The sequence below is a fragment of the Etheostoma spectabile genome, chromosome 13, assembly GCF_008692095.1.
Source record: "Etheostoma spectabile isolate EspeVRDwgs_2016 chromosome 13, UIUC_Espe_1.0, whole genome shotgun sequence".
Taxonomy (NCBI): Eukaryota; Metazoa; Chordata; class Actinopteri; order Perciformes; family Percidae; genus Etheostoma; species Etheostoma spectabile.
The window spans coordinates 21,456,647-21,470,596 of NC_045745.1; the positions used below are offsets into that span (position 1 = coordinate 21,456,647).

A 13,950-nucleotide genomic window follows, 5' to 3' on the forward strand; every position below is an offset into this window, starting at 1 on the left:
AATGAGCTCTCCCTCTCCCCCGTTCCTCCCTCCCTCCCCCGTCCCCTCTACTAGTTACTACGGGATCTCTATAAAAAGCCTACGGTTGATGGGAGAGCCCGGTCTGTATGGGAAGCGACTTTGGAGAAGAGGGACGACGGCGTCTGTGCGCGAAGACAGCATGGCACAGATTTGCGTTGACAGTTTCATGTTGATTATGAAGCGAGTTTAGAAATACAGGCATATTCCTACAGCAAGGAGCCGCAGCCATGGTCACACAAGGAACTTTTACTGAGGTAAGTTAAATTCCTATTTCTATAGAGCAGATGTTGGGTTGCCTCATCTGAATCCTTGGGAGAGAAAAAAAAAGTGCAATAGGGAGAGGGTGTATTGGACGGGCCACCTTGCCCAATGGTCTGCTTTGACTGACATTATTCTAGTCTTCACTCTCCGGTTGGAAGTTGCTGCAGTGTGACTCATTTTTTCTTCCCATGTGGAAAGCACTCAGCCTGCAACCAGCAAAAGAAAATCTCAGAAAATACGAACAGCGGACAAAAAAAAATCGCCTTTGTGTTTCTGTTGTTTACGCACTGTACAAAACTATATTTAAATCCCCATATGTGTTGGTTAATTATGTTTACCTGTCATAAAGATTCCAACTGGTTCACAATTAAACAGGTAGACGCCTTTTTGATTGCCACTAAGGCAGCAAAGGACCCTGTATGTATTGTCCGGTGTTGTCCACCTAAGGTGTGCAAATGCCACCGTGCAATGTCCACTGACACGTGCACAGACATAAAGGCGCAAACACTGTGCCCTAATGTGTGATGTGTGTGTATGCAGGTTCCTGTATGAGCTTGTGCGTGTTGGTGTGTGTGTGTGTGTGTGTGTGTGTGTTTGGGGGGGGGGGTGAGTGTGGAGGTGGGGGTGTTCCTCACCAAACCCTTTACATTCTCGGGAACGCGTGGCACCGGGAGGTTTCCGGTGATAGTGATGACATTATAGCCATCACTTTCTTTCCTCGCCTCCGCCTCTCCCCTTCTTGTTCTTCCCTCCTCCCTTCCCTTCATGCACTTCCGGACGGCGTTTCCTTTAACTTTTTTCAGTTTCAGTTCTGTGACGTCGTCAGCTAGTGAAGTCAGCCCTGCGTCATTCTTGCGCACTTTGCAGATGAAACGCAGTCACCTACTATAACCCATTTAAAGGCATAGCTCGCACGTACACACACACGCACGCGTACACTGCAGTGTGATCCTCTGGCGTGCGGGGGTGTGAATGCGCAATGTGAGAGGCTCGTGCGCGGACAACACGAGGAAGGAGTGTGTGGAGCGAGTCAATGAAACCCCTTGTTCATTCACAACTCGTTGTTGTGGCTACTGTTGCACTGACTTTGATCAGACAATGTTAATCACGTGTTAGTAAAGCAAAGCAACGGACTATTGTATTAGGGTATTATAATAAATCATGTAGAGAAAATGTTAGATTAAGCAGACCATTGCGTGTGATACCAGCATTATTCAAACAACCTTGTTCATCGTTATACTGAATGCAATATTTTAGTACGGTGCAACATTTCTTGATCAAATACAAGGACAAGAGTGAAGATCCATCAAAGTCCAGGCTCAAGTTCACGGCACACTTTTTATGATTCCGTGCGTATTTCACTGGATGCTCGTCAAGTCAAGCAGTTTCTCCCCGGTGCCATGGAAACCGAGCCACACCAAGCCACTGCCCACTCGCTCTGATAAGCCTAGCTGCAGAATGGGACGAGAGCCGATTGGTTTGTTTGCAACATGACGTCATACGCCCGTACCCACGGGCATGTGACTTGTCGAGCAGTGAGACGCGTGACGGTAGGCTACTAGTCACCTGACCAACATCTATTCGGTAATGAGAGACTGCAGAGCCTGTGGTCCACCCGAACTACGGTTAAGTTGGAGAACCTCTGGCGCTACAATATGACTTTAAGAGTTACATTTCATAGATTTAATATATAGTTAGGATGTAAAATACACACTATTTTACTACTTTTAGGTTACCTTTCCTCCCCACTGTCAGCGTCGTCCACTTCAGAACCGCGGACAGCACCGAGCCACAGCGTCACTTTGTCGCTGTCCCAGCGCCATGGTGCTGAAACACAGATGAAAAGGAACCTGTTGCAGTAACACGTTGATTAACATTGACATGAGACATTTTGCTTATTCAATGACATACATCTGTTTAAACAAGATATTGCTTGTTGAAATGAAAGTAAGCTTTGTTTGTTAAAACATCCTTCAAAAAGTGCAAAGAGATGGTTTTCTATTATGATTTTTCTTGATAGACAGATTTGATTCACTGTTGCATGTAAGGTTCCTAGTTCTTACAGAGTTAGCTGTTGGAATCATCGTCTTTAGCACACTGTACAATGATTGCATAGCTTTGAAATGTCCTCTGTACTAGGCCAGTGAGTCACTGAGTAGAGTATCATCAGCAACACTAATCAGGTACATCTCCAGGTCAAAGGGCCAGAAACACAACAGTTAGTTGGTTGGATTTAAAAAATCTTATTCCACAATGACTTGTTTGGGGCTGATTGACAATATGGTTGCCAGTAATAGATTATCATCAAACTATTAAACATACAGTATATATAATATAAACATGTTCCCAACAGATGAAAGATCAATGGTGTACACTATTAGGGAGTATTCTTTAAAAAAAGTTATAATTATCCTCTTGGATAGGTGACAGAGATTTATTGTATAAAAGTAAAACATAAAAACAATCTACTAGATCCCTCTCTCCTTTCCTCTTGTTGTCCCTCTGCCTCACTCACTCTATGCTCTCTCACACACATAGTATGAACACTAACTAGGCCAAAGACAGTGAAAACAGTGGGTGCATGACGCCTAATGCCAATCTTGCAGATAGTTTTTTTTTAAATACCCGTTTATAAAGTTTTTCAAGGCTCTTACATTTAGACCCATTACAATTTTACATTTGCTTGACTGACTGATCAGTATAATATTTAGATGATTGATTGTTTGCTTTGTTACTTGGTTGATGGACAGTATTTGTTCAACTTCCTTAGACAGCCTCACATATATAAATATCAGTGTAAATAATGGTACCATACAACTTGTACCATAAATAAATAAATAGAAATAAATCCCTGGACCCTGATAACAGACCAATATTAAGACTCAGCATATGGCTTCATAATAGCACATGACTGCCAATTGGACACTGTAATGTTTTAAAAGATTGATAAAAACCCTTCCACCAATTCTTTATTTGCTACCCCAGTTTAGAGCACAGCAGTAAAAGCTAATTTGACAGCAATCTGTCAGCACCATGCGGACTAATGCTTGAGGTAAAGAAGTTGTTGTTTTATAGAAACTGCACAAGGTCACAAATGATGATGCATAGATGGTGCTAAATATAACTATTACAGTTAAAGCAATAGTTTTCAGCCTCTTATCTACTCAGTCATGTACCTAAATCCTCTCCTCTTTTTGCGATACAGGTTTTCAAAAGGCCACCCTTCTTACCATCTCTTCCCCATCCTCCTAACTTGGCCAGAGCATCAGCACCTTGGCTTTAGACTGCTTACTGCTTATACAGTGTCACAGTACAGTAACAGTCTACAGTCATGGCTACTGAAGCCTGGCAATGCACCAAACACCACGCTGAAAACAACATGGACATGCAGAGGCCTAAAGGAGAAAAACACCATGGAAATTCTGTTCAGTGCACTTTGTATGTTAGAGAATTCTCTCTGTGTGTCTCTGCTGGTCTGTCTCTTTTCTCCTGCTCGAAAAGGAAACCTGTGTGGGCTTGCATTGGGGGAGTCCTGCACCATGTAAGTGCGTAACATCCGCACTCAAACCAATGAGACCTTGCAGTTTCTAGTTACCATGCCAACTCCAGCTCCACCTCCACCCGGCTGTCTCCATGGCGACCGTGGCTTTAGATTGTTACTTAAGCAACCGCACCATGGTAACAGTCTACAGCCATGGTCGTTAGGGGCAGGTGGCACAAGGGACAAATAAGAAAAAATGAAGTTAAGTTGTAGCAAATAATTCAGTTGGCATTTGATTTATATCTCTTCTCAAATGGAAAGTAGGTCATAAGTCACTCACTCATCCATAAGCTGTTTGGAGCAGCAAAGTTATCAATTTAATTTCTTTTGTGGCTACACTTTTCCCTTGATACAATACCAAAAATGTTGTATACTGTATAGTTTTTGAATTCTATAATATCATAATAATACACATAATGTAATCTATCTGACACATCATACAAATTAATAAATAAGTACGCAATGACACATACGGACACATATTTCTTTTCACTTTACTTTATTAGGTGTAATGTGTTTTTTTATGGCTTGGTCATTGAGCACAGTGATGAATGCAAAGAGCACACGCTGAACAGATGAGTCAGCCAGCTCCAACACCTGTTCCCCTCTCTATTCTTCAGACAAAAGCAGTCTCACTTCAAAGCAGCGCAGGCAGGAATTCCCAGTAGGCAGTGCTGTAACCTGCAGGCAGACACAAACCCCACACTGGATCCTACACAGATGGGCTAACCCACATGCAGATACACACCTATGGTATGCTCACAACAAACACACACACACAGACACACACACACACACACGGACACAAATAATGCACTAGTCCTTGGCCCACATTCTTCAAGCACTACTCTATAATATCCAGAGTAATTCTGCCCTCTATAGGCCAGTATTTGTCAGTGTTGTCTGCCTACTACATAGCCACTATACCCAAGTTGAGACATTTTTAAGCTAAACATGTGCCTGATTTAATAAAATAAAATAAATAAAATAATATAAAACAATATCTGCCTACGGAGACTTGAGTTTGTAGCTGCCTTTCTTGTCCCACTGAAAGTGTGTTCAGTTTTCACATTTTGCAGCTGATGCAACAGATGGTGGTGTTTTTTAGGGTTGCAGAAGAAAAGTTAGTTAACCAAGGCCAGCATGACAGAAAAGTAGATTTTTCTTTCAAAGGATGTGTGGCAGCTGTCCAAACTCTCAGATAGTTTAGATAGTTGGAGGTTTTATTAGTAAGTAAAAAAAAAAGCTGAACAACACAGAAAACTGATCAATTTTACTCTTAACTGCATCCTTGTCCATCACATTTCTGCCATTAATCATTTCCTTTGTGTGTGTGATCCTTTAAAACTGTAACATATTTGCTGTGTATTGTGACTGAAGAAGAGAAAACAGAAGGAGAAAAAGAAAGATAGATGAACAGTTGTTTATCTTCTACTTCCCTGCACCGTAAAAGCTCATGTGCTGACAGATAAACAACAGCACATAAACTCTTACTGTTCAGGGCTGAGAAGCAGTTTATCTGAAACACGCACGTACGCACTGCAAATCAAACCACATTTAAAGTTGTATTCCACTGATTGGATGAACCAATGTCAAGGTCTACTGTTTATCATTGCTGTGGATTTCTCAATCTTGTCAATTTGAAAACTGTTTATATATGATTGCATTGCTAACACTGAATTAATTTATTATAAATTAACCTATAAACCTTTAATATCAATTAGTATATCTGTCTTAGACCCCGTGTAGGATCATGTTAGGTTCCAGTGCCAAGCTGAGGAAGTCTGGTGTAACCGAACACCCATAAAAACATAACATCTTGGTTTTATGGCTTTCATTACGGTCATCACTTCAGAAGCTACTTGATTGTTATTTTTTGTTTAGTTTATTTAGTGTGCATGGTATTCCTCTACAAATATCAGTGAGCTACACAAGCATAGCAAAGGCTTTGATGGCATCATTGTGGCGTCCCTTTTTTACCCTCAAAACCTCTTAATAATTTTCTGAAACCAAATAAGATTGCACAACTGCGTATTTTTGGGATATGTGAGCCAAGCCATTCCCCCTCTCTCTCACTCTCTTTTTCTCTCTCTCTCTGTCTTATCCAGACTCTACCACACTCCATAGTCACACGGACTAATATTACACCAGTAGTGTCAGTTAGGCACCCACAAGGACAGCCAAACCACAGCTGTCCTCACCAGGGCCCAGCCACGGCCTCTAAAACATTCCAGTAAAGCACACAAGCAGGCAAGCAACTGCAGATTACATCATACAGCAAACGGCCGCTGCCCTAACTTCAGATGGCCTCAGCTGTGTCCTCAGTTCACCTCTGTACCTTCTCGGTCAATAATCAAATCCACCTCAGTCTGAACATAATAACATCTGGTATTGAAAATACAGTTTTAACCAGATACACCTGCACTGAAAGACAGGATGTAGCAGGTGAATAAATATGTGTCTGTGACAGGACTATCCGAGACGTTATACTGTATGTCTGAAATCAGTTGGAGGGACAGATAGAGAGAATGCTATGCTTGATGACTGGACGAAGACAACAACCAGACAAGTTTTGGCCCTAGCCAAAGTACATCTTGTCCACACGAACAAGAAAACCACAAAGCAGAGGAAAACAAGAAGTGTGCAAGTATGCAAGCATGGAATAACAAATGACCAAATCACACCCATATGGAGGAATAAAATATGCAGATATACACACACACACACACACACACACGCACACACACAAACTCTCTCTCTCTCTGCCGATTGTTTGTGCCTAGATATCCCACTGCAGCATAGATCTCTTCACTGTGTAGTTTCATGTCATTAGCTGACATCAACTGACGTTTCTTGCTTTTTCTGTTCTTTAAATAGCGATCCGACTGACAACTCTAAACTCCCACTATTTCCTCTTTCATATGTCAACAGATATCACACATGGCAAACACATTGTATAACTAACCAGCTCTCACATTATGAGGTTACTTTCTTTTACTTGGCAGGCTTATGCAGGCGCACATGTACATCCAGTCAAAGACAAACACAACAACCCACACACACAAACAAAGGAAGCAGAGAGGTAAATCTAAACCCCATGTGACACTGGACACGGCACATACCTCTGTAAAACCTCCAACATGATGTTACATCACGTCCATCTGCACCAGCCTACCAATTTAACGGGCCAGAAAACACACACACACATACACACACACACACACACACACACACACACACACACACACACACACACACACACACACACACACACACACACACACACACACACACACACACACACACACACACACACACACACACATATACATACAAATGCATTGACTTAAACTAAACAGTTCACAGAGGTGTGAACTATCAGGTTAAAATTCCAAATGACTCAATGGTCCTTCTGTCTTCAGCATCTTCTCTTTGTAGCAATAAAAACATTGCAGATTACACTGATGACAAAAATAAAAAATGGTGAATAGTCACAAAAAATGCATATAAATCCATGGTTGGAGGCCAGGTAATACAATCTGAAATCCTCCGCTGAATTTTGCAGATTATTCCAGTGGGAGTTGTCAGGAGTGGAATAGTAACAAGGCAGAGATGGTCAATTTTGTCAGTGGGCCTGGGCCATGGGATGACCAGGCTCTTTGGAGTTTAAGTGCAACTCTTATATAGACTTACTTACCACGTGGCCCCTCCCCTCCTTCCATCTCCCATAACAACAAATGCTCCATAATCAAAATAGAGCCCCTCTGTGCTCTGACACACGCCTCTGCCCCCTGCTCCGTCCCCCATACTCCACCGGGGGAAAAGGGAAAAAGTGATCCTTCAATTGCGGCTCAAACTTTAATGTGCCCTTGCCCTTCCTTTTTAACCGCAATAGCCAGAGAGAGGCAAAGTGGGATAGGGGGAGGCAGAGAGGGAGGATAACTCCACCCTCATCTGTCTCTGTCTCTCATTCCGTTTTTCCCGGTTGTTGTGCAACAAGGGGAACAGATTCCTGAGAAGGGAGTCACGGCTCTGTTGTAAAACTTACTGGCAAGAGTCCCCCTCTGTGTTTTTCTTTTAACGTTTCCCTTGCTCACTCACTCTCTCTGTTCGTCTCTACTTGTTATCAAAACCATGTGTATGAGTGTGTGTGTCTGCTGTGGCGGTCTTGGAGGGTCACAAGGGCCACAGGGGAGCACAGAAGACAATAAATATAAGGGCAGGTGCATGGCAGCTGTGGCTCATTAGATGTTGAAACAGGTGACATGTTATAAACATTAAGACAGATTAAGAGAGTAAAAGTGCCTGTTTACAAGAGTGGAAGTTGATACTCAGTATAACATATTTTACTGTGTAATTTTATATCACGAAGGCAAATAACCATGTATAACAGCCCCCAGTCATCTGTAGTTTTCAGATCAAAGATGGATTCGGGGGTATCCAGACAACTATTTTTGGCCGTGTTAGAAATGAAGCAGACGTTGTAATAGGGTATGTTGAGCCTGATGACACACAGGATGCAAAAGGGAGGAAGATGTTAAGGAGAGTTCAAATTGAGGAAAAGGTCGGTGGAAGAAAGGAAAAAGGGAAGGAGGGAGAGAAAGAGGTAGAGGAGAGAGCACACATCTGGAAAAAATTGAATGAGTGCACTCTGACGTGTACATGCTACAGCTATAAAAGAACATGTCCTTGAACTTTGTGCATTTGGGTGTGTGCATAAACCTGACTATATAACTCCCACATGAGAAAACACCTTTATGCATCCCTATAACCAAAAGACATAGACCGATCATTGAGATGCATAGCATCTGGATGGCAGACCAACTCTTTATTACTCTTCCCAGCGGATACTTATATAACTTCAATATGGGTGAAATTACTCAGTAACCAAATATTGTGTAAAGATGACTCCAATTTCATTTAGTTCATTTTTATTTGTATTAACTGAGGCTGTGACATAAAATTCTTGTCATAACTTTCCACCATCATGGTGGAGTTTCCAGAACCTAAAAATTGTCAATCCTCGCATTGCCAGACCTTCCTCCGCAGCGCTGTGGAGGTTGATCTGGGTAGTCCACACAACATTCCAGGATGTGAGGAAAACATGCTGTGGTTAATTGGCATTTCTTCAATCTTAATCATCTTGGGCGGTGCTAAGCACCGGACACAATGATGGTGCCTGTGCAAAAAAGCCTTGGGAAGGAACTTGTTTTGGTGGGACACATGTACACTCAAAAGTTTTAGTTGCAACAGAAAACTCGACAGATAGTCTAACTAGCTGTCTTGATTTCCTCTACAGAGATATGAGCAGCAGTTTACCATAGTTCTCATAAATCCACCAGAGTTTAGAATGCCAACACAAAGAACGTGGCAGGCGAAATTTCCGGTGACAACGGAACAATCCCAGAAGTGAAACGTTGTGGATACTAGTCCTCTCCTGGTGTGGTGGTTTTTTAAAGAGGAAAATATTTTTAAGATTTTAATTTTGAGATTGTGACAAGGGGAAAATTCTAAAATAGCCTACACTTCCTTTTTTTCCCTGTAAAATGAGTCACTTTACTAATATTGATATTCATCTCATTCCCAAACAAATTCCCAAAATTCCCTGATTGTTCACATCTGCAGAACTGACTAAAGGCATTAGTAAACTTCAAACAAAGGGCTTGTTGGATCGCCATGCAGCATCTGAAACGCCCTTTCTGACCACGGAAGGAGGTCCTGACCAGACTGTTTGTTAGGCGTAAATTAGTCCTTTTCACAACAGATGCTTCGAAAGCAGGAAAAGCACAGTTGTAATTGATAAAACTTAATTGGACCACATCCATAGTGAATTTGATTCACTACAATTGTGCTTTTGCTGCTACGATAACATGAAACATATGTAGTAAAAGGAAAAAGTCTTGCATTGGAAATGACTCAAGCAATAAAGTCTCAATAAATGTGCCTTTAAAGATATTTTACAACTCACAAAAGAAACAGTACCTTAAATGAACAATTGTAACTTAATTTATTGTCTGTTACAATACATCTTCCCTGAGAAGGACAGCAGCCATTGTACTGTTTTGGATGGATCAGAACAGAGTTTTTCAGGAGGTCATGACTCTGAACTTTTTAAAGTTTTAGTGCCTCTGGACTCAGATTTCTCTGAACATTGAATAATCAACATTCAAGTGCAACAACAGTTAAGTGCTTAAGTTTTATTCATGGCTTTTAACTTATTCAGCATCTGACTGAGTTTCTGTGACATTCGTTTCTCACTGGAATCTCTTGAGAAAGTCCTGGTAGGCTGGTCTGTGAGCAGACGCAGCAGGAACAAAATGGCCACCAGGATGTGTCAAGACCTGAGGGTATTGGAAGGAGTGGAGGAGCTCCCTGCTCAGGTTGTCAGGAATGACTCGGTCTTCCAGTCCAAACACATGTAGGGAAGGAATCTGAAGGGGAGGGTTGTAGAATTTTTGGTGTTCCTTACATGCGCTGCGGAAACCAGCAACAAGGATGGCAAAGCGGAAGCTAAACTCTGGCTCCAGTTTTTGCTCCTGAAGAGAGCACAACATGGCCACAAAAGCTGCTCCCTGACTAAAGCCTAGGACGCCGTCAAATGGACCTTGGGCCTTCACGGCTTCTCTCACAGCCGTCACGCTCTCATCGAGCCCAAGGCTTTCTTCACAGTGCTGCTGAGCACTGAAACTCCGAGCCTGTACATCGGAAAACCACCAACCCCTGGGGTCCTCGTTGCCCCCAGGTCCAGGACCTGAACCATTCTCCTTCTCTGGAGCTTTTGAAAGGACAGAAGAAGAAAGTGGTTATTCTGCTGTGTTCAATTATTTACAATTCAAAGGGAGCCACCAAAGATGAGTGGACTAAAGTTTCTTTCATCCTCTTAAGAAAAATTTACATTAGGACTTAAATACAAACTTGTATTGTTATACATCACACATGAAAATAGGTCAACATTTAATCAATTTTCTGTATTTTTTTCATATTCTGTGTTCTTAATATTTTGTAGAAATTGATGACAATCTGATGACTAAATGCAGTTTGAAATATGCATATTTGTATTAATAACAATGGTTTGCATACAAGCAGGAAGTTATTTTCAGATCACACAGGCAAGGTGGAAAGTGATGAATGAATGAATGCATTATTTTGTTATAGCTACAGTCTGTAGCTGAAATTCTTTCTTAACTTGTTAAGGTTACAAAACTTTAGCTATAGAAACTATAAGATTCATTCCATAAGACAAAATAGCCAGTGTCAATTTAAAAAAACATTTGCATATTTGTAATCAAGACCATGTACATAGTGTGTGGCAGGTGATCGAGGTGAAGAATGTAATATTCGTTGGTCCTAGGTTTTATGGAAGGTTGATGAAAAGATACTATAGAATTATAACAGTAATTGAAAATGGTTACATCACGTAATATGCCTATATAATGTTAGCTCCTTAAGGTGTCATAGTAGAACAAAGTGAAAGCAAGCTTGTTAAGTCCATCTCTATACTTTCATTTACTACATAAAAGTCAACTAGCTACATTATTAACGTACATTTACAGTGTGTTTTGGTTGGATGCAAGTGTAGAGGATGACCTACCTTCACTACTGGCTTCCTGCACACTGTGCGGTGCGCTGAGGTAAACAAACTCCACTTGTTTCTTCAACAGCTTCCGCAGAGCTCCCGTCTTTTCACGGTACGAGCTGCCGTTCTGACGGTAACCATGAATGCACAGGACCCGGAGAGGCGCCATGGGGAGGTTAGCCTCGTTGAGCTAATGCTAGCCAGAGAAGTTAGTTTCAGTTACAGTCGGAGGATGTTTATAAGAATAACAAGTCGTTGTCATATAGCACACCACTTTATCTGGTCAGATAAAATACAAAAAGCGCGACATTTGAACGACAAAATAGAGATAGTAGAGATAATTGAAATACCGAAAGTTAAGCAAACTTGTTCACCTCGAAAGTACTTCCGGAAGTACTTCCGTTTATTCTTTTCAAAGTAAAGTCCTTGTTGCTAAACACATGGCTAATGTTTCTCTACCACTTTGAAAATAAAGACTATACTGTTTATAAAGAAGTATAGTAAATGTATATAAACTCAACTTCAGCACACTTTTTTTAAATTAATAAAGAAATTTGTAGTTGGCACACACTGACAAAACTATATTTAATAAATCTATTAAGAAGGAAATCATTCGCTTGACAGCTTCCAACAACAGTTTAGTCAGGCTATAATAAGTAATTTTGAGCTGCTAGAAATAGCTGATGTACTGATTTCTATACAATGAAATATTAGATAGGTCTATCAGTATCCCAAGGCAGGGCAGCATACACGTAAGGATGTGCTATAAGTGTGCAATGTCTAATAATGTGCAATGAATTATAATAACTGGAATAAGGGTAACAATAATCAATATAATAAATATGAGAAAATTATAAATATATGTATTATAGGTATTGGAATGTGTGTAAGTGTATTTTTCACCATATAAAAATGAAAAATTGACATTTGTTACAATTGGTAGACTACAGAACAACTTACACAGTTGAGTGGAAACAAGCAAAAAACAATATGCAGGGTGGTACAAAGGATTTACAGGGGACAATGTGCTAGGCAAGGCCAAGAATATACTGTACATGTTTTCTTAGTCTCTCTGTGTTGGATTTGTGCTTACAGAGTTGTGTTGCTGCTCTGCTTTCCTTCTGCAGCAGCTCCCATAACGTCCTGCTAAACATATGGCTTACACCAATTATGCTGCAACCGTTCACATCCGCTACACAACACCCTGCACTCTTGTGTTGACTTCATGAGGCAAAGAGTTTAGGCCTCATGTTATGGTCTCACAGGAAAAATATCATGTGTGTCCATTGCATGCCATTCCCATCCCATAATATAACATAAACACTCAAATGTGTCAATACAAGATGCAAAGTTAAACAACTGAGGCTTGATATTTAAATCAAATCTTTGACATTGACAAGAGGAGACAGTTTGTGTTCTGTATTTCTGTACTGGTCTGAATTATTCAGCAGTGGATAGTCTTCTCTACAGTGTCTCCTTCTTAAATGACTGAATGACAGAAAGATAATCCATTCAGGGCTATTGCAAGGTAGAGCTTTGCACATTCCTATAGAGAAGTGCAAATCAGTGGGCTATTAAAGACATTGTAAGGTTTTTGGGACATGCATTTCCTATCCTTTAGCTACTTTCAGAAGCCCAGAGCTAGCCTGAGGAACATTTAGTTTCTCACCTGTATAACCCAAGACTTACAATAAGAGCCAGGTTAAGGTCAAGGGTTCACAGTTTGTCAAAAGCATAGTTCACACTAATGGTCTTAACTATTCTGAAAATAATCAATCAAAGGTTTTCCTTCTACCTCCTCACAGTTATGGCAGATACATTTTATTGTCTGATTGATGCTCTACTAGTGGAAACAGTGTGCCCTTGCATTTCTGGGTTAGGGGAATGGACTCATGGCTAGCTGGTGGGAAGCTGACCCCTGATGACAAGGAAGAGAATGTCTCTTCTTGCGACATCTCAGATGAGTCAAGTGATGCAAATTTGCCATTGAAAAAATCATGAAAAATATCTGTACTTAAATCTTTCATCTATCTGCAACAATACACAAAAAACTGACAAAAAACTTTATTGTTAACACAGATAAAAGTGAAATGCTAATTCTGGGCCACAGGAACGCACTTATCAGACTATCTCTCAAGTTTGGTGGCAGTGCAGTTAACCCAAAGGACTATGTCAAAAATACAAACGTTATCTTTGATCCAGATTCTCTTTTGACAAACATATGAAAGCAATATCCCAAATACCATATTCTCACTTCAGAGTAAAAAGCAGGAGTTGGCATTTAGCCAGTCCTCCTAAGGGTTTGGTGATGGCCCAAAGGAAGGACAGCCATAAATAAAATAAATGATGGGTATTGCCAATGTTTCCTATTATCTCTTTGGCATCCAATATGCACACAATGTTTTTTTAAATGTAGTATTGGTGTGTATTTTTCTGTTGACTCATCTTTAACATACTTTGCTTTTAAAAAAAAGTAATTGTGGTTCCAGGACACACCTAAAAGATCTTTACTGAGATGCGTGTGTGTGTGTGTGTGTGTGTGTGTGTGTGT

The 13,950-nt window shown here is 40.8% G+C and overlaps 1 protein-coding gene and 1 long non-coding RNA gene across 2 annotated transcripts in view; one reads left to right on the forward strand and one right to left on the reverse strand.

Annotated features, from left to right (window-relative positions):
* The first annotated feature begins 801 nt into the window (after nucleotides 1-801).
* Nucleotides 802-13,950, forward strand: part of LOC116700705 (uncharacterized) — a 17,687-nt gene continuing 4,538 nt past the window's right edge. The window contains exons 1-2 of the long non-coding RNA XR_004334711.1: nucleotides 802-812; nucleotides 2,506-2,508. This is a non-coding gene — a long non-coding RNA (uncharacterized LOC116700705). The remainder of the gene's footprint in view (nucleotides 813-2,505; nucleotides 2,509-13,950) is intronic.
* ovca2 (OVCA2 serine hydrolase domain containing) lies at nucleotides 9,803-11,782 on the reverse strand. Its single transcript, XM_032534118.1, has 2 exons — nucleotides 11,415-11,782; nucleotides 9,803-10,598 (listed from the first exon to the last, which is right to left on the reverse strand). Exons 1-2 carry the CDS (start codon nucleotides 11,566-11,568, stop codon nucleotides 10,078-10,080), a joined length of 675 nt encoding a protein of 224 aa, XP_032390009.1. The 5' UTR covers nucleotides 11,569-11,782; the 3' UTR covers nucleotides 9,803-10,077.